Source organism: Mandrillus leucophaeus, unplaced genomic scaffold (genome assembly GCF_000951045.1).
Source record: "Mandrillus leucophaeus isolate KB7577 unplaced genomic scaffold, Mleu.le_1.0 Scaffold64, whole genome shotgun sequence".
Classification (NCBI taxonomy): Eukaryota; Metazoa; Chordata; class Mammalia; order Primates; family Cercopithecidae; genus Mandrillus; species Mandrillus leucophaeus.
Genome location: NW_012106919.1, coordinates 1,775,296 through 1,800,667, shown reverse-complemented (window position 1 = coordinate 1,800,667; position 25,372 = coordinate 1,775,296). Strand labels below are relative to the sequence as shown.

General features: G+C 37.3%; 1 protein-coding gene across 4 annotated transcripts in view; it reads left to right on the top strand.

Moving 5' to 3' along the window:
• ST7L (suppression of tumorigenicity 7 like) overlaps positions 1-25,372 on the top strand; it is a 106,881-nt gene that overhangs the window by 21,003 nt on the left and 60,506 nt on the right. For 3 of the 4 annotated variants that reach the window (XM_012000759.1, XM_012000760.1, XM_012000758.1), the window contains exons 5-11: positions 1,049-1,164; positions 7,857-7,935; positions 16,023-16,177; positions 17,661-17,758; positions 18,026-18,140; positions 21,699-21,771; positions 22,961-23,063. In XM_012000759.1, coding sequence (XP_011856149.1) covers positions 1,049-1,164; positions 7,857-7,935; positions 16,023-16,177; positions 17,661-17,758; positions 18,026-18,140; positions 21,699-21,771; positions 22,961-23,063 — 739 coding nt within the window. The remainder of the gene's footprint in view (positions 1-1,048; positions 1,165-7,856; positions 7,936-16,022; positions 16,178-17,660; positions 17,759-18,025; positions 18,141-21,698; positions 21,772-22,960; positions 23,064-25,372) is intronic. The other variant, XM_012000761.1, reaches the window with a different exon arrangement.

Here is a 25,372-nt window from a genome sequence, read left to right as displayed (position 1 = left end):
AAACAGGTCCTTGAATCTCTTACTGTGTTTAATCAAAGTTTGAGGCTATTTGTTGTATTATACAGTTTCCATTTCCTGAAGATCTTAAAAAGAAATGTGTGTGTGTATATATATAAAATTTTTTTTCTTGAGACTGAATCTCTCTCTGTCACCCAGGCTGGAGTGCAGTGGCATGATCTTGGTTCACTGCAATCTCCTCCTCCCGGGTTCAAGTGATTCTTCTGCCTCAGCCTCCCTCCCAAGTAGCTGGGATCACAGGCAGCCCATACCACATCCGGCTAATTTTTGTATTTTTAGGAGAGACAGGGTTTTACCATATTGGCCAGGCTGGTTCAAACTCCTGATCCCAAGTGATCCTCCTGCCTCAGCCTCCCAAAGTGCCAAGGATTAAGGTGTGAGCCACTGTGCCTGGCCTAGGATAAATTTCTTAGTATCAGGAATTCTTATGCTTCTTTTGAATGATTATTTTCTCTTAATGTAAACGTATAACTTCTGGGTATATATTTCATATGTTAGCTCCATTTCAGGCTTCATTTTATGTCCCAATTCCCAATCCTTAATTTTCGTTTTACTGAGTCTTCTTTTTTTTTTTTTTTTTTTAAGTTAAAAAATAGAGACAAGATCTCGCTATATTGCTCAGGCTGGTCTTGAGCTCTTGGGCTCAAGTGATCCTTCAGCTTCAGCCTCCCCAGTAGCTGGTAGAGACAGGCCTCACTATGTTGTCCAGGCTGGTCTCAAACTCCAGGTCCCAAGTGATTTACCAGCCTCAGCCTCCCAAAGCACTGAGATTACAGTCATGAGCCTCGGCACCCAGCCCAATTCAATTTTCAAAAGCAGTTGTTTATTGAATATTATTTTTCTATTTGGTCTTTGACGTTTTATTATCATACTCTAAGTAGTTTGTGAGATTATCTTTTGTTTTACTGATTGTAAGATTTTAAAACGTCCAAATGTGTAGCAGTATATTTTTGAATTTAAGTAGTGTTTGTTATAGCAGATAGATGCTATCTCATGTTCAATTTAAATATTTTGTCGTGTTTTGGTAAAGATACACTTGGGTGACTGGTAAAGAGCCACTTACATACTATGACATGAACCTGTCAGCTCAGGATCATCAGACCTTTTTCACCTGTGACACAGATTTTTTACGTCCTTCAGACACAGGTATGTATCGTATCTGTTCATAGTATAAACAGTGATCATGAAGATGATTTTAGAAGTTCTTTAGAGTTGTTTATTATAATATACAGAGTTATTTAGTTATTTGGCTTTGAGTTGTTTATATTATTGATAAGAAACTCAGATTAAATTATGACTATAAGCTAGGTTGATACACTGCTTTCCTTATAAAGAATTTAAAATATTTCATATTTCTTTTACTACTTCAAAAACCTTTCAGATCAAATACGACAACTACTTTTCCAGAAAACAGTGTACCCTGTTTCCGTCTGGGAAATGAACACCTGCAATTATACATAAAATAAAACAACAGGTCAATGTATAAACATTGGAGAATGGCATGTAGAGAAAACCAGAATATATTTTGTTTTAGTTGTGAGTTAGAGATACATATAAAGTGGTAGAAGATCATAGAAATTTATGTGTTTAGTTTTCTCCAAGTGCTTATCTATAGAAGAGAGTATTGAGACTCTCAATTATATGGCTTAAAGACAGGGCTGGTCAGGCCGGGCGCGGTGGCTCAAGCCTGTAATCCCAGCACTTTGGGAGGCCGAGACGGGCGGATCACGAGGTCAGGAGATCGATACCATCCTGGCTAACCCGGTGAAACCCCGTCTCTACTAAAAAATACAAAAAAAAAAAATACAAAAAACTAGCCGGGCGAAGTGGCGGGCGCCTGTAGTCCCAGCTACTCGGGAGGCTGAGGCAGGAGAATGGCTAAACCCGGGAGGCGGACCTTGCAGTGAGCTGAGATCCGGCCACTGCACTCCAGCCTGGGTGACAGAGCGAGACTCCATCTCAAAAAACAAACAAGAAAAAAAGACAGGGCTGGTTGATTGATTGATTTCACTCTGTCGTCCAGGCTGGAGTGCAGTGGTGCAGTGATAGCTCCAAGTAACCTCAAACTCATTACAAAACATTAGGATTACAGACATGAGCCACTATACGCTGGTCTGGGATCTTTATCAAAATTTTTCTTCTACTTTGAATGAACTCACCCTCCTTATCCATCTGATGAGTTACTTTTTATCCTTCATTATCCAAATTAAAAGTCACATTTTCTAGAAAGCCCTCTCTGGGATCCCTTGTCACAGAATTAAACATTTTGTTTTCTGCAATTCTGTACTACTTAGTCCAAACCTCTATGAAGTAACTTTAATTTATTCAGCCACAAACGTTTATTTGTTAATGTTATATTGCTTTCACGTTTGTCTTTGCTACTAGGGTATGAACTTTCGGACAGCAGGGACTATATTCTCTTCATCTTTGAATCTCTATTATCCAGCACATTGCCTGGCGTAATGTAAATATTAATATTTATTCTTTGAGGAAAGTATGAATGGGCTGGGCACGGTAGCTCACGCCTTTAATCCCAGCACTTTGGGAGGCCAAGGTGGGTGGATCACCTGAGGTCAGGAGTCCGAGACCAGCCTGGTCAACATGGTAAAACCCCGTCTCTACAAAAATATAAAAATTAGGTGGGTATGATGGTGGGTGCCTGTAATCCCACCTACTCGGGAGACTGAGGTGGGAGAATCAGTTGAATCCCGGAGGTGGAGTTTGCAGTGAGCCGAGATTGGGCCATTGCACTCCAGCCTGGGCGACACAGTGAGACTCCGTCTCAAAAAAAAAGAAAAAGTATGAATGATTGAATAGCCTAGATGTCACAGAGGTCTTAAGCAATTTCACTAATAATAGCCAATACTCGTCTAGGCTTACTATGTACCAGGCACTATTCTGAGCAATTTATAGAAATGTAATCTTCCCAGTCACTTTATGAGATAGGTAGTATTATGAGCCCCATTTTAACAATAAAGGAACCGAAGCAAAGGGGGATCAAGTAATATGCCTTTAATCACACAGCTAATAATGATAAAACCATGTTTCAAACTCAAGACTGGCTGTTAACCACTACACTATTACTGCTTCTACCCACCACAAATCACTGAAGGGTCTGAAAAACAGCCAGTTTCCTGCATTAAAATGAGTTCCTAGTGATTTATCTTTGTTAGATTAAATACGTTAAGAGTGGATGATAGGAAAGCCAAGGATCTTTGGTATGGTTATATAAAATGATTTAATTGCAGATAAAGGAGTAAAAAGAATAGATTTATGTTTATATGCTTAATGTTTATATTAATGGCAAAAGGATAGGTGTTGGGGAAATAACAGCAGTACAATATCAGTGCTGTATGTTAACTTTAAGGGTTGAGTGATTCTGGAAGTTAGGTCTCACCACCCTTTCTCTCACAGCCCCTCTCACAGAGTGACACTGAATTGCAAACACCAGCAGGCTTTTAAAATAGCAATCATGGCTATCTACTGAAGGTGTGGTATTAAAACATTTTTATTTGAATATCTCCTAAAAGAATTTTGAAAAAGAATGTGTCCCTTCACACATTTTTAAGTTGACATCATAAGGTTAAATAATCATAGAGAATGTAATTTTTTACATAGTGCAAAATACAGACATTTAAAAATAATATTATACCCTATATTTCAATATGTGTTATGAAATCAAATGATTTAATGCCCACTACAATCCACTGAAAAATACATGAATAGGCCAAGGACAGTGGCTCATGCCTGTAATCCCAGCACTTTGGGAGGCCGAGGTAGGAGCATCCCGTGAGTCTAGGAGTTTGTCAGCCTGGGCAACACAGTAAGACCCCATCTCTACAAAAAAGTTTTAAGATTAATCAGGTGTGATGGTGCATGCCTGTAGTCCCAGCTACTTGAGAGGCTGAGGTGGGTGGATCTCTTAAGCCTAGAAGGTTGAGGCTGCAGTAAGCTACGATGGCACCCCTGCACTGCAGCCTGAGGGACAGAGACCCTTTATCTAAAAAAAAAAACAACCAAACAAACAAAACAATATGTAAACAAATTCTCTCTCTTTTTTTTTTTTTTTGGAGACCAAGTTTCGCTTTTGTTGCCTAGGCTGGAGTGCAATGGCGCAATCTCGGCTTGCCACAACCTCCACCTCCCGGGTTGAAGCGATTCTCCTGCCTCATCCTCCTGAGTACCTGGGATTACAGGCATGCGCCACTATGCCTGGCTAATTTTGTATTTTTAGTAGAGACAGAGTTTCTCCATGTTGGTCAGGATGGTCTTGAACTCCCAACCTCAGGTGATCCACCCCGCCTTGGTCTTCCAAAGTACTGAGATTACAGGTGTAAGCCACCGCACCTAGCTTACCAAATGCTCTTTAACAGTAGTAAATTTTGTCTTTTTTCTTCTTGAACACATATCTGTTTTACATCCCTATGTAATTTTATTACCATTGTTTCATGCTGTAGAGTCTGGTATCACACTTCCATCCTTTTCTACAATAAAACATTCTAATGTAATTTTTAAAAATTTGAATTGCATTTGACTGTAAGGTTCTAAGTGTTATGATGTGCTTTCATTATATTTCTGTCAAATCCTTAGAGCTACATATTTAGCTCTTTAAACTTTGTGGAAGGTTCTGTATATAATCTAATTGACTGGGTGAGTTCTCATTGTCAGTTCTATCAACCAAATCATATTTACTTTCTGACAGAGAAGTCTGACTTCACTTTTCAATTTAAATAAACATATTAATATGCCTCCCCATGACAACTATCTATCTTCTGAATTCAGATTCTAAGATAGAAAGATAGCTGTGTCTTGGAACTTTGCCTAGAACTTACCACTTGGCCAAAATAAGGCTTCACTGCATTTATTACTCCTTGCTAATGCCTGCTTTGCCTTGATGTGAGGAGACCTTCCCTTAGGAGAATCCGTTCTTTGATAGTAAGTAGGGAGGGGTACTAATGAAACTGTTAAAAATTGTTATCTTTCCCTTCTTCATTCTGTAATATACCTGAATACAGGGCCAGAATACTTTCTTTCCAATGCCAAGCTTCACTGTTAAATAAATAAAAGGCAGGAATACTATTATAGGATGCCTTGATTAAACATGGCTGCCCCCAACCCAAACTTTGAATTGTCCCTTTGGCGCCTGGAGATTTTTACACTATAGGGCATTACACCTTGTAAGATTCAGGATGAGTAAGAAGTAAGCCTTTTGTGTGTTTGTGTGTTTTTTGTAAAATAAGAGAAAGGAACATATCTTCGTGGGGAGCGGGTATAGGAATTGTGGTTAGGTAGGATAGGGAAACCAGAGAAACATTCTTCGGTAGATCAGTTATAGGAAAGAGTGATCAAGTTGAAGCTTTAGAACTTGATTTTCTTAAAACCGTGTATCCCACTTGGTCCTTTCTAAGTTTTATGTACTTCTATAGAGGTGTGTCTAACCCCAGCTAAAGGTTGAACTCAAGTCAGACAGAGTGTGTCTGTGAATGATCTTCAGAAACAGACTGTTGATTCCATATTAATCTTTTCAGACCCTGACATAAAGGTCGTGATTTATATCAGTAGTTTTATTTTCAAAAATACAAATGTGTATATATGTGATGTGGCAAATTTCTCTTGACTTACTGTCATCAGTAATAACTAAATTAGATTTTGTTCTTCTTCTATTAATTTATCTGAGGCAGAGAAAAAAACATATCCAGAAGGGCCCAGTATTGTTTTTTGGATTTTTTTCTTCAGCATTTAAAAATCAGGAGATTTTACATTAAAATCTGAATTTGTGCCTTTTGAAGGTTGAAAAATGGGGCAAAATTGAACCTGAATTTACACTTGGCAGTAATAAGATGAAACTGAGTTGTGGCTCTCTCCTTTAGACAGTGAATGTGCTTTCAGTCCACTCATTTATGTTTAATGCCTGGCATTTGTAGGCATTTACATTTATGACCCCTGACCTTACGATAACTGCTGATCTGTTTTGTGCTTGTTAGCATATTAGAATGTTATTTAACTTGAAAAATAGATAAATTTGAGTGAGTTGCTAATTGCTTATGTTAATTATATTCAGCATATCAAGAGCCCTTAAAGAGGACAATTGAATACCAAATCAGCATTTTGTTTTAAATTACTCCTAAGCCTTATTTTAGAAAAAAATATATACATTTTCCCCCCGTCAACTTTATTTGTCCTTTCCACTTAGGCTTAGGACTGCTTTGGTTTTGAAGAGTACTCTTGAAAGGCTAGGTAGAGCATTTGGAAACAAAAGAATAAGATAAAATATTTAAAGGTGAATTAGACAACCTCACTAGAAATTTAAAAAAACACAAATGAAAATGAGATAAGTTTCAGATATTAAATTAGCAAAGATTGGTAATACTGTGTTAAGTTGTTAAATTAGCAAAGATTGATTATACTGTGTTATACAGCCTGAAAAAGTATAAATTAATACAGTCTTACTGCAGAGTTTGAGGGGTGTATATCTGGAATCTTTTTTTTTTTTTTCTTAACTTCCCAAACTTATTACATATCCAGAATCTTTTAAAATATACATATTTTAGCCAGCTATTCTACTAGAAAGGAAGTATTTAATTAGTTATGAAAAGACACATACTGAAAGATTGTTATCACAATGTTTTGTATTACCAAAAAATTTAGTATACTTAATTGTCCATCAAAAGGGAATTGGTTAGATAAATTAGGATATGTATTTAATATACTAGAGTACCAAATAACAGTTTAAAATGTTAATACAAATTCAGTGTTAAAATTTGACTTGTAAGTATCATATAACTCGTAGAAGACAGCCTATCATCAAAAATTACAAGTCTAACATTATGCATTATTTTAATGTAATATTTAGTGTTGCAGCAGAATGATGTTCTTTTACTGCCCTGTATCAAATGGGTGCTGACTTGCATCAGTTTGTCAAGTTCAGGAAGCATTAGGTGTCAGCTAGCTGGTGACATGTTTGATATAAGAAATGTATTTTTGTTATACAAATGGAATATATTGACTCCTTTGCTAAGCCAAGACTAATATTTTATTTCCAAAGGAAAATTCAAACATTTTTCACATTATTCTTCCTGGACAGTTGCAGGTTTTGTTCCAAAAGCAACACTCATAGGTTCTCTATTTTTCTTATCAAACTTGAAATGGGCCAGTTAGTCTTCTGAGTCTACTTTATTTGTTTGCTTATTTAATTAAAGAAAACTTTACTTACTGTGAAGCCTTCATTTTGGTACAGTAAATTGGTAGCAAAATTAATATTCCAAAGAAATCCTAACTCAGGTCTTTGTTGAATCCTGATAGAGGCTGACATTTTCTAGCAGTACTATATTCTAATTAATTCATTTTTTTTCCCTTTTACACAAAATGCAATCCCATACATTCTTCGTAGAGTGAATCATTCATTAGACAAAGACTTTGTTATTAAGTTTTTGTATATTTTTATTTTTTGCAGTTCCATAAAACCTTTTCAGAATGATAAAAGTAGAACTGTAATATTTCATATTGATTATAAGGTGATGTCACTTAAACTCAATGTTAACATGCATTTATAGATATATAAATGTTCATATATAATAATGATATAATTAACTTGTTTAAGTACCCTATATATTGTTCAAATAAATCAGAGAAAGAATATATTTTTATTTTATGTGAAGCTTCCAAATTTAATATAAATTTCTCGTATGGATAAAGTGAACTAATAACCTAGTTTCTTGTTTTGTATGTTTAAGAATATGTTATTTAAAGCTTTGTTTACTCCACTAGCTTATTCTTCATACATTTTGCAGATTATTTGTTTACCATCTCATCCATTTTATGACATATTTTTTCTACAGTTATGCAGAAGGCCTGGAGGGAAAGAAATCCTCCAGCTCGAATCAAAGCAGCCTATCAAGCTTTAGAATTGAACAATGAGTAAGTTTGAAATATATGGAAAATAAATTTATTTTGAAGGAAACCAAGACAAATGATTTTTATATCTCCTTTTGTCTGTTCCTAAGACACTTGGAGTCATCAGTCATTTCCCTTTTGCATGTTATATTTAATAAAAATTTCAGTGTTTGCCAACATCTGTATTTTGCTTCTGAAATTGTAAATCTATATATGCTTTTGAATAGAAATTATGCTAGAAGTACTTTTCAAAGTGGAGAATGCTCATGGAGAATGGTGATAATACTTTATAGTTAAAAGGGTATTAAAATACTAATATACTTATGCACCTGTTTTAATTTTTTCATTTGAATCATTCACTTGAAGCATTCAATCTTGAGTACTTTAGTTGTTAATGGATTTGAAGCCATGAGAAGGGAATTAAAAATAAGTAAAACATAGCTCTATCAAGTTTATTTTTTTCCATGTTAGCTGCATTTTTTATAGTTTTGAACTTTTTATATTTTGAAAAGGCAAAATGTAAAATCATAAGACAACTTAATCTTTACAAGGAACAGATCAATAAATACTAATCTAATGCAGACTAAATAAATACCAAGAGTGAAAATATGGTTCCAGTTGGGGTTTATCAAGGAATGCTTCCTGAATAATGTAAATTTAGAGTTATTCCCTGAACCTTCTCCCCCCAGTATATATGTTATCCTTATTAAGAAGACCTTCCCAAGGTGGAGCAAAAATGGCAGAGTAAAGAATGCCAAAATAATAAACTGGCAGAAACTGTCAGGATAAACTTTATTTTATTTTTTTATTTTTTATTTTTTTTGAGACGGAGTCTCGCTCTGTCACCCAGGCTGGAGTGCAGTGGCCGGATCTCAGCTCACTGCAAGCTCCGCCTCCCGGGTTTACGCCATTCTCCTGCCTCAGCCTCCGAGTAGCTGGGACTATAGGTGCCCGCCACCTCGCCCCCGGCTAGTTTTTTGTATTTTTTAGTAGAGACGGGGTTTCACTGTGTTAGCCAGTGTGGTCTCGATCTCCTGACCTCGTGATCCGCCCGTCTCAGCCTCCCAAAGTGCTGGGATTACAGGCTTGAGCCCCTGTGCCCGGCCAAGGATCAACTTTATTAAAACTCTGGAAACTAATAAAAAGTTTACAGTAACCTAGTGAATGCTTAATCAAGGGGAAAAAACACCCGAATCTCTCTAAGAAAGCTTTGTAGTGTTTTATTTATCCTGGCCCCATCCCTCACTCCCTAGCTCAGTGGCAGTCTTGAAGACAACAGAGTACATTCCAGGGATAGGTTTCTAGTACCAGAGGAAGTTGAATGGACCTTATTTTCAAGGAACTGTGGTCGTTTGTTTTGACTTGTCTGTTGGCTCCCTGAAGCACTAGCTCAAAGGGCTTGCTTTATTTCAGCTTACTGAAAGAAGAGAGTCCTCAACTTCAAAACCCTCCCAGAACTGACATAACTACACTCTGGGTCATTTGTTAAAAACATTTAAAGGCAAATGCATTAGCTGCTGCTGCCTGGGGCAAGGGATAACAGGAAGGACAAATAGTAGACAAACCAGAAAACTTGTGAGCAAAGTCTGGGGAATTAGATACTTTGAGGAATAAAGACTCTGAAAAGCTCCCACACATTTCTGGGAATCAAGGCCCCACACACAGCCAGAGCTGGGGACATGTTCAGAAAAGACTTGAGAAAGTCCTAAGCTCTCAAGTCTGCCTAATCTTCATGTTCTGCACAAGTAGGAGGTGAAAGCTAAGGCAGAGTTGTAAACTGTTTGACTGAATGTGAAGGTGTGCCCTAGCACCCACACAGAGCCCATTTGCAAATAGTTTTTACTTTTTGTGTTTTGTTTGGTTTTGGTCCCAGGTGTTTAAGGAAATCTCTATCGAATCACCAACTGACCACAAGGCTAAAATAGCACACGTGTCACTGGTCACACAGGACAAATAATATAGATTTTATAAAATGGGTTCAGAAAAGTCACTAAACAAACAACTGCAAAAGCAGCAACAACAAATCCTAGGGAGTAGAGAAAATTATATTTCTAGAGTTGTCAGAGTATAATATTTAAAATTTCCAGTTTTCAACAAAAAATTACAAGGCATGCAAAGAAACAAGAAAATATGGCCCATACATAGAAAAGAAAAGAAATTAGGCTGGGTGTGGTAGCTTATACCTGTAGTCCCAGCACTTTGGGAGACCAAGGCAGAAGGATCACTTGAGCTCAGGAGTTTGAGACCAGCCTGGGTAACATAAAGACACCCTGTCTCAAAAAATAAAAAGAAAAGAAATTAGTAAAAGCTGCCCCTGTGAAGCCTAGACTTCGGATTAATAGACACAAAGCTTAAATCAGCTATTTTAAATATGATCAAGGAGGTAAAGGAACCCATGATAATGGTATCTCACCATTACAGAATATCAGTAAAGAGGGAGAAATAATTAAAAGTAACTAAATAGAAATTCCAGAATTGAAAAGCATAACTAAAATGAAAAATTTATCATAGGGGTTCAACAGCAAGCAGATTTAAGCAGACAGAAGCAAGACCAGTGAATTTCATTTAAGTCAATTGAGATTACCCAATTCAAGGAGCAGGAAAAATTAAGGAGTAAAGAAATATGACCAGAGTCTGAGAGAACTGTAGGATGCTATCAAGCATATCAATCTATGCATTATAGGAGTCCCAAAGAAGAGAGAGAAAGGGCAGAAAGAATACTTGAAGAAATCATAGCTGAGAACAAGATAATAATCCCTCAAATACAGCAACATATTAAAAATGTTATACACCCTGACCAAGTGGCATTTATTCATGGATGCAAGAATGGTTCAACATATGAAAATCAGTCAGTGTAGTACAGTACATTAACAGAATGAAGAAAGAAACCACATGATTATCTCAACTGATGTAGAAAAAACATTTGACAAAATTCCCCATCATGATAAATATATGGAAATCAATTAATGTAATACTCCACATTAATAGACCAAAAGACAAGAACTACATGACCATCTCAATTGATGTTGAAAAAGATCTGACAAAATCCAACAGCATTTTATGATGAAAACTTTAAAAAACTAGGAATGGAAGGAAACTTCCTCAAGAACATCTGCATCTGAAAAATCTACAGCTAAATGCGTACTTACTGATGAAAGACTGAAAGGTTTCCCTCCACCATCAGAAAAAAGGCAGGATGTCTGCACTTGTACTTCTGTTACATGGTGTACTGGAGGTTCTAGTCAGTGCAGTTAGGGAAGAAAAATTTTACATGGCATCTGAATTGGAAAGGAAGAAGTAAAACTGTCTCCATTCACAGATGGCATAATCTTGTTTGTAGAAAATCTTAATCCGCAAAGAAACTATTAGAGCTAATGAAAGTATTGACAAAATTGTGAGAAACAAAATCAACATATGAAAATCAGTTGTATGTCTATATCCTAGCAATGAATAATCTGAAAAGGAAATTAAGAAAACAATTCCATTTACAAAAGCATCAGAAAGATTTAAATACTTAGAAATAAATTTAATCAAGGAGGTGCAAGACTTGGATGCTGAAAACTATAAAGCATAAGTTAAATAAATAAATCAAAAGACATCCCATGTTCATGGATTGGGAGACATTATTGTTAGAATGTCAGTACTCCCTAAATTGATCTATGGATTCGGTGCAATCCCTGTAAAAATTTTAATTATCATTTCTGCAGAAATGGACAGGGCGATCCTATAATTCATATAGAACTGCAAGAGACCCTGAATACCAAAACAATCTTGAAATAGAAGCACAAAATTAGAAGACTCACACTACTCAATTTAAAAATTTACTGCAAAGCTACAGTAGTTAAATCATAAGGATAGACACCTAGATCAATGGATTCAAATTGAGATTCCAGAAATAAACCCATATATCTATGGTCAGTTGATTGTTTTGTTTTGTTTTGTTTTGTTTTGTTTGAGACAGAGTTTCATTCTTTTTGCCCAGGCTGGAGTTCAATGGCACAATCTCGGCTCACTGCAACCTCCACCTCCTGGGTTCAAGTGATTCTCCTGCCTTAGCCTCCCAAATAGCTGGGAATACAGGCATGCGCCACCATACCTGGCTAATTCTGTATTTTTAGTAGAGAAAAGGTTTCACCATGTTGGCCAGGCTGGTCTTGAACTCCTGACCTCAGGTGATCCACCTGCCTCGGCCTCCCAAAGTGCTGAGATTACAGGTGTGAGCCACCACACCTGGTCATGATTTTTGACAAGGGTGTCAAAACCATTCAATGGAGGAAAGAATAGTCTTTTCAACAATGATGTTGGAACAACTGGATAACCACATATATAAAAGCATAAAGGTGGTCCCTTACCTCATACCATATATCCCAATTAATTTAAAAATCAATCAATGATCTAAATGGAAGAGTTAAAACTACAGAACTCTTAGAAGAAAGCATAGAGACAAATCATCACCACCTTGAATTTATCAGGGGTCTCATAAATTATATCACCAAAAGCACAAGCAGCAAAAGAAAAATCAGGCAAATGGACTTAATCAAAATTAAAATATTTTGTGGACATTGTGAAGAGGCAGAAATAGATTTGGGATTGCCAGGGATTGAGGAGGCAAGGGAGATGGGGAGTGGCTACTTAATAGGTACGGGGTTTCTTGTGGGGATGATGAAAATGTTCTGGAATTACATTGTGGCGATGGTTGCACAACTTTGTGAATACATTAAAAATTATTGGATTGTATACTTCAAAATGCTTTAAACTGTGAACCTTGTTATTTGAATTTTACCTCAATGTAAAAAACTAACATTCTTCAATGTAAGATTAATTAGGTATTCACACAATTAATTTCCTGAATTAGTATCCATATAAAATACTTTTGAACAAATCCAAGAATGCTTTAAGGGGGAAAAAATCTTTTCACCTACAGCCATACAGTCATTAAAAATATATACATACATTCGGCCAGGTGCGGTGGCTTACACTTGTAATCCCGGCCCTTTGGGAGGCCAAGGCAGGCGGATCACGAGGTCAGGAGATCAAGACCATCCTGGCTTACATGGTGAAACCCCGTCTCTACTAAAAATACAAAAAATTAGCCAGGCATGGTGGCGGGCCCTGTAGTCCTTGCTACTCGGGAGGCTGAGGTGGGAGAATGGCGTGAACCCCGGGAGGCGGAGTTTGCAGTGAGCCGAGATCACGCCACCGCACTCTAGCCTGGGTGACAGAGCAAGACTGTTGCAAAAAAAAAAAAAAAGATATATATATATATGTATATACATTCAAAATATAAGCATATAATTATGGTTATATTTTGATTTATACCCATCTAGGTCTTTTAAAAAGTGCTTTTATTATGGTTATTTTATTTTATTTTATTTTATTTTATTTTATTTTATTTTTTGAGACGGAGTCTCGCTCTGTCACTCAGGCTGGAGTGCAGTGGTGCGATCTCGGCTCACTGCAATCTCTGCCTCCCGGGTTCCCGCCATTCTCCCGCCTCAGCCTCCAGAGTAGCTGGGACTACAGGCGCCCGCCACCTCACCTGGCTAATTTTTCGTGTTTTTAGTAGAGACGGGGTTTCATCGTGTTAGCCCGGATGGTCTTGATCTCCTGACCTTGTGATCCGCCTGCCTTGGCCTCCCAAAGTGCCAGGATTACAAGCGTGAGCCACCGCGCCTGGCTATTATGGTTATTTTAAAACATTTCAATTGGTTTTTGGAATGACAGTCAGGAAGCCTAGTGTCTTTGGTTTTTGTTTTTGTTTAGAGATAGGGTCTTTCTCTGTTGCCCAGACTGGAGTGCAGTGGTAAGATGATAGCTTCATTGTAACCTCAAACTCCTGGCCTTAAGCAATCCTCTTGCCTCAGCCTCCAAAGTAGCTAGGACTACAGGTGCACACAGCCACACCTAGCCAATTTTTAAATTTTTATTATTATTATTTTTTTAATAGAGAAAGGGTCTCATTGTGTTGCCCAGGCTAGTCTCAAACTACTGGCCTCAAGTGATCCTCCTGCCTTGACCTCCCAAAGTGCTGGGATTATAGCCATGAGCCACTGTGCCTGGGCAGGAAGGCCAGTGTTTAAAGCAGCAGTATATCTAACACTTCACAGGGATCTAGTGTAATGTAATGGAGAAATCTTTATTGATTAGTGAAATTGTTATATACTATAGGGTCTTCTTATTTGAAGGATGATGAAATGGTATGATTTGCATTTTCTATATCTGAAGAACGTTTTTTGTCCCCACTTAATGATAGCTACCTGCCATCACTTTTGTTTAATGCTTGGTCTTGTACGTTTATCAATAATTTCTCTCCTCTTGCTTAGATAAGCACAAGTTATTAGAAATATAACGCAAGCCACATATGTAACTTTAAATTTTCTAGTAGCCACATTTAAAAAGTAAAAAGAAATAGGTGAAATTAATCTGAATAATGTTTTATTTAGCTATATTCAAAATATTAATTTTTTTTTTTTTTTTTTGAGATGGAGTCTCACTCTGTCGCCCAGGCTGGAGTGCAGTGGCGCGATCTCAGCTTGCTGCAAGCTCCGCCTCCCAGGTTCACGCCATTCTCATGCCTCAGCCTCCCGAGTAGCTGGCACTACAGGTGCCCGCCGCCGCGCCCGGCTAATTCTTTTTATTTTTTTTAGTAGAGACAGGGTTTCACAGTAGTCTCGATCTCCTGACCTCGTGATCCGCCCACCTTGGCCTCCCAAAGTGCTGGGATTACAGGCGTGAGCCACCACGTCCGGCCCAAAATATTAAAATATTTTAACATATAGTCAGTACTTTTCTAAAATGTATTAATGAGGAACTTTACATTCTTCTAAGTCTTCAAAATTCGTTATGCATTTTTACACTTGCATCATATCTCAATTCGAACTCGTCACATTTCAAGTGCTCAATAGCCACATGTGGCTAATGCCTAGAATACTGGACAGTGCAGGCTTAGATAATCACAACTAGGACATTGTCTCTAGAAGAGATGGATTTGTTATTTCTGGGAATGGAATAACAACATTTTGTTTCTCTTTGTGGCCCCAAAACAAGAATTAGTTTATTAGCCAGGTGTTGACTTAAAAGATACAAAGAAAAGCCTCTGTGTTTTAGTGGGGTGAGGAGAAGCAAACTTGGCATAAGCATAGTTGTGAGGAATGAGGATAGGAGTGTAGGAGGAAGTACCTCAATTCAGAACAAGGGAAGTTATACCGCATAGTATTGTGGATAAGTCCATGGGTAGACAGGACAGCATGCAAAGGGGAGAACTCAGATTTGGGGAAAATGTCTAGTCCCGGAATATGTTTCTGAGTCAGATGTTAAAGGTGTCTAGTTGGTCAAGGGATTATCTTCCCAATCCTCACCCTCCCCATACGTGCCCCATGAAATGGATACCATAAAGTATATAGCAACTAAAAGCAGGTATGACTAACTGGGTGCGGTGGCTCATACCTGTAATCCCAGCACTTTGAAAAGCTGAGGCAGGTGGATCGCCTGAGGTCAGGAGTTCTAGACCAGCCTGGCCAACATGTTGAAACCCCATCTCTACTAAAAATACAAAAATTAGCTGGGCGTGGTGTCACATGCCTATAATCCCAGCTACTCGGGAGGCTGAGACAGGAGAATTGTTTGAATCCAGGAGGCAGAGGTTTCAGTGAGCCGAGATTGGGCCACTGCACTCCAGCCTGGGCGACAAAAGCAAAATTCCGTCTCAAAAAAAAAAAAAAAAAGCAGGTATGACCAGTAGAAGGTATATCATTCAGATAATTATAAATCTTCTTTTCTCCCCCCTTTCACAAAAAGAAAACACAGGACAATGGGTCAGAGAATGAGATAGAAGTTTAAAAACTTTGTTTTTTACCCAAAAAAAAACCCAGAAAATAAAGAGCAGAAGGAAAAGATAAAAAAGTGGAAAAATTGTGGAATCAGATATAAAGAATATACCAGTGTGCCCCTGTTAAGGTAAAATATTGAATGAAGTGGTTTTTTTTTGTTTTTTCTTCTAAAGATGGAAAAAGTGTATGTAAGTAAATATGACATACAACAAAGGGACAAAACCAAGAGAAAATGCTTGCTTTATCATTTTATTTAAAATTGCCTTCTTGCTTTCTTCATAGCTGTGCCACTGCATACGTTCTACTGGCTGAGGAAGAAGCAACAACTATTGTAGATGCTGAAAAGTTATTTAAACAGGCACTCAAGGCAGGAGAAACAATATATAGGCAGTCACAGCAATGCCAGCACCAAAGTCCTCAGCATGAAGCTCAACTGAGTAAGCAAGTTTGAACTGGTTATTACTGTCTTTTAGCACCTGTAATTTGCTTGTGTCTTAACACGAAACAACAATAATACAAAACTTAATACATACAGGTTAGTTAATTTTCACTGGAAATAATTAATCTATTCATAATACCTACAAGCCAGTAAGACAGAAATGTGTATTAGCCAGAGAACACTTGTGGAAGGGAATAGATCTGTTCAGGTTATTGAGAGAAGATGTTCTGCTCTGAGACTTAACAGTAATTTATTTCATGTGAGAATTAGGCTGGTCATTGCAAAAACATAACTTTCAGCATTCAGGAGAGCCTTCTAGTGATGATAAACAGCTGTTATCTTTATCCTCACCCTTACTCGAAGCAACAATAAAGGTACATTATTTGGTTTGCTCTTCAGACTGTGTATCTGCATATAGTGCTAGGGAGTGGCCCCTTTCACACCATCTGATTCTTAGCCCAAAATCCAACCTCATGCTTGGCATTGATTCTTTCTTTGATTTTTCTCCATGATGTGCTTGAGATCAGATGAGTCATAGCAACTGAGGTCCTTTCTGTTCTTAGATATGCTCTACCAGTTATGATTGAGATTTTATTTTACCAAAGATGTTAGAATCAGCGATGGTGCTGCTTCCTGCTATTTTTATGGCCAGAGGGTTTTAGTTTCATGATTTTGGGAAATAGTGGGTAATAAATTGAAATATGTTTATATAATGCATTATTTACTGGCAGCTAAGTTCTAAATCTTTTTTTGTGTGTAAATTAAAATTTGGATAATGTTTTTCTCCCTAAGCTAAATACTGATATATATGGTATGTTTCTTTAATGCACATTTTTATAACACATATTTGTGGGAATATATAATTTTGTAGCCTGGAACTAATGAAACTACATCTTTAAAAATGTCATGCCATTTGTCTTTGAATAATCTCAAATACGGTTATGAGATAGTTACAGAAATATTTGTTAGCTCTTTCTAGAAGTAGTTTTATAGTTTGTCAATTACTCACTGTTAAGAAAAGTTTACATTAGCCATGGAAATTTTGTTTTGGACATTTTTTGTTTTTCAATTAAAACAATAGAGAGTATCAGAATAATAGATCATTTATGCACAAGTTTAAATACTAAGTTAATGTTATATCTTCCTATTAATGTATTTCTTTTTTGTTAATGTTAAAATAAACTTGTCAATCATACACGAATTATATATACTGTACTTAGGTCACTATTAGAGGCAAAAATAATTAAATGTGTATTTTAAGTTTTAATACAGAAAACTTAAAACATCCACAAAAATAGAGAACACTTCTGTTCAATATTTATCACCCAAATGTAGCCATCATTAATATTCTTCCATTTTGACATAATTTAATTTTAATTGAATCTTCCAAGGGAAGTGAATAAAATTAATGGACTTGTTAATGAAATAGCAACCTACAATACAAAAGCGATAGTTGTATCATTTTTTGTTTTTCTAAATAGGGAGAGATACCAATGTACTGGTATATATTAAAAGAAGATTGGCAATGTGTGCAAGAAAGTTAGGAAGAATAAGAGAAGCAGTAAAAATAATGAGAGATGTAAGTAAATTGATGATGGGACTATTACATTTATTCCTCCACAAACTAAAAATGTAGTTAAGTTGCCCATTATTTTAATGCAGAATCATTGTATTTTAATAGGTAGTTTTTAGAACAAGGTATTTATTTAATATATGCCTTTCTTAAGTGTTAGGTCTTCTTCACAGCTATGTTAAGAAACAAGAATTTCTACTTTAATGAATCTGACTCAGCTGTATTGAGTTCCTTTGTTATGATTTTAATCTTTTTTTTCCTTTTAATATACAGTTGATGAAAGAATTTCCTCCTCTTACCATGTTGAACATCCATGAAAATCTCTTAGAATCACTTTTAGAATTACAGGCCTATGCAGATGTTCAGGCAGTCCTAGCAAAATATGATGGTGAGTCATATTCCCTTAGTTGATAGCATGGTTATTCTTTTCCAATTATGTAATTATAAATATGGTTATAGTCTAGTATTTAATTTTCTCTTTCTGTTCTTACCAGTCAGTATTTAGCACCCAAAGGTTGCTATTAAGTATCTTCTTTATCAGGACTTTTATTAGCAAAATCCTGCAAGGAAGAACTTTTCTTCTGTCAAGATTTATTTGTTTGTTTATTGAGTGCTTGTTTCTAATATAAGTGAGTCATTCAGAATATGATAGTGAACAAGACAACATGGGAGGCCAGGCATGGTGGCTCACACCTGTAATCCCAACATTTTGTTTTGGAGGCTGAGGTGGGAGGATCACTTGAGCCCAGGAGTTGGAGACCATCGTGGGTAACATGGCAAGACCCTGTCTCTACTAAAAATTAAAAAAAAAAAAATATTGGTCATGGTGGTGTGTACCTGTAATCCCAGCTACTTGGAAGGCTAAGGTGGGAGGATCACTTGAACCAGGGAGGTTAAGTCTGTAGTGAGCTGTGATTGCACCACTGTAGTCCAGCCTAGGTGACAGAGGAAGACCCTGTCTCAAAAAAAAAAAAAAAAAAGGAAGGGGAGCCCTCATAAGATTTACAGTTTATTTACAGTTTAGTGGAACATACAGACAAATGAACAGCAGTTACATTGGAGACAGCGTGTTTGGTGAGATAATTGGAGAAGTATGGGTGCTGTGCACATAGTGGGGGTACCTCATTTGTTTTGGAGTGTCAAGCAAGGCTGACAGAAGTTGCTTAGCAGTATATACTATAAGAGCAATTCAGAATAACATTTTTACAATGCTTTTCAGTTGCAAAGTTCAATGATAATATGATCCTTATAGTAGCCTTATGATGTGGTGGGACAAGTATTTTTACTGTCTCCAATTACTGAATAAGGAAACTGGAGTTTAAGAAGGTTAAAGTATTGGGATAAGGTCTCCCAGCCAGTAAAAGGCAAATCCAGGTGTTTGATTTCTTTGTTCCCTAGTCTTCCCATGGTAACAATTCAATATCTGTTGGTTATTTTTATTTTTATTTTTTTATTTTTGAGATGGAGTCTTGCTCTGTCGCCCAGGCAGAAGTGCAGTGGTGCAATCTTGGCTCACTGCAAGCTCCACTTCCCAGGTTCACGCCATTCTCCTGCCTCAGCCTCCCAAGTAGCTGGGTCTACAGGTGCCTGCCACCATGCCTGGCTAATTTTTTTGTATTTTTTTAGTAGAGACAGGGTTTCACCGTGTTGGCCAGGATGTTCTCGATCTCCTGACTTCGTGATCTGCCCGCCTTGGCCTCCCAAAGTGTTGGGATTACAGGCATGAGCCACCGTGCCTGGCGACTCTTTTTTATTATTATGTTATAACAATATCAGTTTACCACACATGAAGTTTGGAGAATTTTAAAGACATAAAGCCTCTCTTCTCATCCTGAGAGAGGCATCAGCTTTTAACCTCAAGCTGAAAATTTGGGGTTACTATACTTCTGATCATATCTTTCACTATAAGAGAACACATGTAAGTCACATTGAAGACTGGGCACAGTGGCTCACGCCTGTAATTCCATCACTTTGGGAGGCTGAGGCACGTGGATCGCTTGAGCTCAGAAGTTCAAGCCCAGCTTGAGCAACATGGTGAGAACCCATTTCTACAAAAAATATTTTAAAAATGTAACTGGGCGTGGTGGCATGCACCTGTAGTCCCAGCTGCTTGGGAGGCTAAGGTGTGAGGATCGCTTGAGCCTGGGAGGTAGAGGTTTCAGTGAGCCAAGATTGCGCCACTGTATTCCAGCCTGGTGACAGAGTGAGACCCTATCTCAAAAAAAAAAAAAAAAAATACATACATTCACATTTGTCCTGTTATAGGTTCCTACCCATTCGCTTGGGAATCCCCATGACTTGGGAAGTTTGAAATGTGTTATACTTGGAAAGAGAAGTTTATTTCTTTTAAACATCTGGAATCTTTAAGCAATGCTTCAGAATAGCGTAGGCTGATGGAGAAATTTGTGAGAAATTCTTTCCATATGTAACTTACTGGATACATCGCCTGCTTATAATACGATGAGCAAGCTTAGGGACTGAATATAAGAAATTGGAATAGGACCTGATTCATTAAAAATAAAATAAAACTGAAACTAATAAAGCATATCTAAGTTGATATGCTTCTATATTTTCAGTTATTTTCATGAGTCTCAGTTTTTATCATTCCAGAATCCGGAGGAAGTTGAAAGCAAATTTATTTCCTTAGTTCTCCGTTTACTAGTATGATTCTGGAATCAAAAACATCTTCTGATAGCCTTATTTTGGACATTCTTTTAAGAATGATTTGTATAATTAATTTACCTACAGTTCCAGGTGAAATTTTTATTTTCTAAAAAATAATAATTTAAGAAAATACAAAAATCTAGGAAGAACAAAAATATCATCCTTGGTTGAATCAAGCTGGATTTAACTACTGTTAATATTTTAATTTTTTTTCTAATATTAGTTTTTCTCTATGAATAGGTGAAGGTTTTACATAGTTCTAATTATACCATGCCTTTTTCCCTGAACTTATTATAAGCAGGTTATTTATTATTATTAGTTTTTTTTTTTTAGACAGAGTCTCCTACTGTCACCCAGGCTGGAGTGCAATGGCACGATCTCGGCTCACTGCAACCTCCACTTTACAGGTTCAAGTGATTCTCCTGCCTCAGCCTCCCGAGCAGCTGGGATTATAGGCACCTGCCACCATGCCTGGCTAATTTTTTGTATTTTTAGTAGAGATAGGGTTTCACTGTGTTGGCCAGATTGGTCTCAAACTCCTGACCTCGTGATCCACCCACCTCTTCCTCCCGAAGTGCTGGGATTACAGGCATGAGCCACCGTGCCCATCCATAAGCAGGTTATTTATAAACATTTGTTGAGCGCATTTTGCTGTCGTGCAGAGAGGGCTTTCATAGACATAATTTCATCTCAGTCAGAAAATATCATTATTTTGAGAGGTGAAAACTGAGGTCAAACAAGTTGCTACTAGCTCAAAGATGCTTAGCTGGTAAATAATTAGATAAAGATTCAGATTCAGCTTTTTCAACTTCATATGTGGGTTTTTCCTACTATATTATAGATTGTTCAACATTATGTCCAGGTTTTTCCTATATAACTATTGAATTTGTATTGCACTGTGAATTATTCTTTTATTTATTTATTTTTGAGACAGAGTTTCACTCTTGTTGCCCAGGCCGGAGTGCAGTGGTACGATCTTGGCTCATTGCAACCTCTGCCTCCTAGGTTCAAGCGATTCTCCTGCCTCAGCCTCCTGAGTAGCTGGGATTACAGGCCTGTGCCACCACACCTGGCTAATTTTTGTATTTTTAGTAGAGACAGAGTTTCTTCATGTTGGTCAGGCTGGTCTCGAACTCCTGACCTCATGATCCACCCACCTCAGCCTCCCAAAGTGCTGGGATTACAGGTGTGAGCCACTGCACCCGGCCGTGAATTATTCTTATTAAAAAATCTCAATACATTTTTTTGTAATTCCTACCTAAATTGAAAATTATCTTTACAGATATAAGCCTTCCAAAGTCAGCAGCAATCTGTTACACAGCAGCACTGTTGAAGACAAGGACTGTTTCAGAAAAGTAAGTGTTATAAAAACTACAATGATTTGGAAAGACTGCTAAACTCAATGTTATGTTTGTCTTCTACTGACTTTAAACAATGCTGTTTTCCACTGTACTTCCTTCTGAATAGCCCTGGATCTTCTTGGGCTTTTAGGCTTCTTGCTGTGTATAGTGGAAAGAGCAAAGTTTTTAGAGCTAACCTGAGCTCAAATTCAAACTCTACCACATTCTAGCTATAGGACTGTAGGCAGGTTAATCGTTTTGAGTCTCTCCTTCATCTGTAAAATGAGACTAATATTGTAGGAGCATTATGTGTGGTAAGTGCCTAAAGCGATATCTAGAAAGAAAGTCCACACAGTAAATAGTAACTATGATGATGATGATAAAGTGTATAGTAGGGAAATAGGCTTATGTTATCTCTTTTTAGAGTATAATTCTGAGTTCTGCTTTTCTTGTGTTTTTGGCTACTCTTAGTGAATTTTCTTTATTGTGCAGATAAGATACTCAGAAACCAACCAAATGGTGACCATTTTCTTTCACCTTAGATTTTTATGCTTTGATATGAATTAGAATGGAATTTTCCATTTGTGTCCTCTGAAATAAGAATTTGGTAAGAATGTACTTAGATTCATGAGATTCTCTGGATATCACTGTGTAGCATTTATTACTTTATTACCTTTCCTAAAGTGTACCTTCAGTGGACTTCTCCTAATGGCCTTCTTTACCTAAGTTTGAAGACCTTCATTTCTTATTTTATATGTTGAACCCACAAGACTTTACTTTTGTTGCCCAGGCTGGAGTGCAATGGCACAATCTCGACTCACTGCAACCTCTGCCTCCTGGGTTCAAGTGATTCTCCTGCCTCAGCCTCTCGAGTAGCTGGGACTACAGGCGCACACCACCATGCCCAGCTAATTTTGTGTTTTTAGTAGAGATAGGGTTTCTCCATGTTGGTCAGGCTGCTGTCAAACTCCTGACCTCAGGTGATCCGCTCATCTCAGCCTCCCAAAGTGCTGGGATTACAAGCATGAGCCACTGAGTCCGGCCAGCTTTATTTATTTTTTATTTATTTAGTTTCTGGTAGTCCTTTGGCTTTGTTTTTGGCCATCTCCAGAAACTTTGATTCAAGGAGCTGTATTATTATCTAAATTCATACTTTTTTCTTTTTTTAGCATATTTATTTTTTCATTTTGTGGTTTTCTTGTAGATTCTCTCCAGAAACAGCCTCCAGAAGAGGATTAAGCACAGCAGAAATTAATGCCGTGGAAGCAATTCATAGAGCTGTGGAATTTAATCCTCATGTTCCAAAAGTGAGAAATTTTATGTTAAAAATATTACTTTTACTTAAGTTTATCAAATTGATGACAGTTTGTAGACCAAAGTCTGGGTCACCATAATTTGGTGCAGAATTGTTTTAGTCTGCTCTATTTTGATGCTTATGATTCACCTTACAGGGGATGTTGAAACATTTAGGCATTTAGAAAGGTAGATGGGAGCAATAGTTAGCTATATGCTTTGTAATTACTGTCAACATATAATTTGAACTGTGTTCACTTAGCTGTTCTTTTAGTATAGTTGGAGAGAATAAATAATAGCTTGGTCTTAATAAAAGATTATTCATGTTTCATATCACTAAATGAAATTTCCTGTTACTGTGAAAGCTTTTTCTAGACAGATGCCTGGGTTTTGAACTAAGGTTGGGTAGACCCTTCAGACTAGGGTCTGAAGACAAACAGATTAAAATAATCAATGATAGGAAGCAGCTGTGGAAATTCCCAGAAAAACTGGCTGATGCTTATTTAGTCCCCGATGAATCTATATACTTGCTTTGATTGTCTTTATATTGTACACCTTGCAGTTATACAAATTATTGCTTAATCTTTGTGTGTTATAGCATAAAATTAAATTTTGGGTGTTAGGCTGGGCACAGTGGCTCATGCCTATATCTCAACACTTTGGGAGGCCAAGGTGGGAGTTTGGGGCTAGTGGCTGGGCAATGTGGTGAGACCTCATCTCTGCGAAAAATACAAAAATTATCTGGGCATGGTGATGCTCCTGTTGTCTCAGCTACTCGGGAGACCGAGGAGAGAAGATTGCTTGAGTCCGGGAGGTCGAGACTGCAGTGAGCTGTGATCACACCACTGCACTGAAGCCTTGGGTGACAGAGTGAAATCCTATCTAAAAAAAAAAAAAATTGGGGTTCCACAAACAATGCCCCATGTTAGGAAATATAGACAATTCAAGAATAGATGCCCTTACTACAGAAAGTAATTATAGCTATTGATTCCAGTGAAAGGGTGTTAATAGAGCTTGGAAGCTAAAGAGTTACAGTAAAGAGATTAATCACTAAAAGATAATTTCCATGAAAAGGATGTTGTAAGCCTGTTAGAGTAAGTAAAGATATGCTGAAGAAAAGTACTTAAGTCCAAGAAACAGAGTCAACAAATATTTATACCATTCTCTCATTAAGTGACACTGGTTCCATAAATTTAAAGTCAGCGGTTCACCCATATCCACAGTTTTGTATTCCATGTTTTGTGACAGTTACCCACAGTCAGCCTAAGTCTGAAAATATTACATGGAAAATTCCGGAAATAAACAATTCATAAGTTTTAAGTTGCATGCCGTTCTGAGTAGCTTGATGAAATCTTATACCATCCCCCTCCATCCAGCATAGTACATGACTCATCCGCTTGTCCAGCATATCCAACACTGTCTATGCTACCCACCTCTTAGTCACTCAGTAGCCAACTTGGTTATCAGATCAACTGTCACAGTGCTTGTGCTCAGGTAACCTTTATTTTAGTTAATAGTGACCCCAAATGCAAGATTAACATATTGTTATAACTGTTCTGTTTTATTATTAGTTATTAGTGTCTTACCGTGCCTAAATTGTAAATTAAATTCTATCATGGGCATATATTTAGAGGAAAAAACATGGTGTACGTAGGGTTTGGTACTATTTGTGGTTTCAGATATCCACTGGGAGTCTTAAAACATATGTCCTGAGGATAAGGAGCGAGTACTGTAGACTTTTTTTTTTTTTTTAGACAGAGTTTCGCTCTCTCCCAGGCTGGAGTGCAGTGGCAGAATCTCGGCTCATTGCAACCGGTGACTCCAGGGTTCAGGCGAGTCTTCTGCCTCAGCCTCTCAAGTAGCTGGGACTACCGGCGTGTGCTGCCAGGCCCGGCTAATTTTTTGTTTTTTTAGTAGAGATGGGGTTTCACCATGTTAGCTAGTATGGTCTTGATCTCCTGACCTTGTGATCTGCCTGCCTCAGCCTCCCAAAGGGCTGGGATTACAGGTGTGAGCCGCTGCACCCGGCCTTGTAAACTTTTTATTATGAGTTCTACTACACATACAGCAAAGTGTATGAGACAGAAATGTGTATCTTAATGATTTATTACAAAGTAAATGCTTGAAAACTACTGAGGTCAAGAAACAGAACATTATCAACCCTCAGAAGCCTACCTGACTGCCCTTTCCCATTACAACCTCCTTTCCTACCTGAAGGTAACCACTATTCTTATTCATTCGTATTCTTATTTATTAATTATCTTCATTTCCTCCCTTTCTTTATGTTTTTGATCTGTACTTTTTCTTTATTTCTGGATTTTTT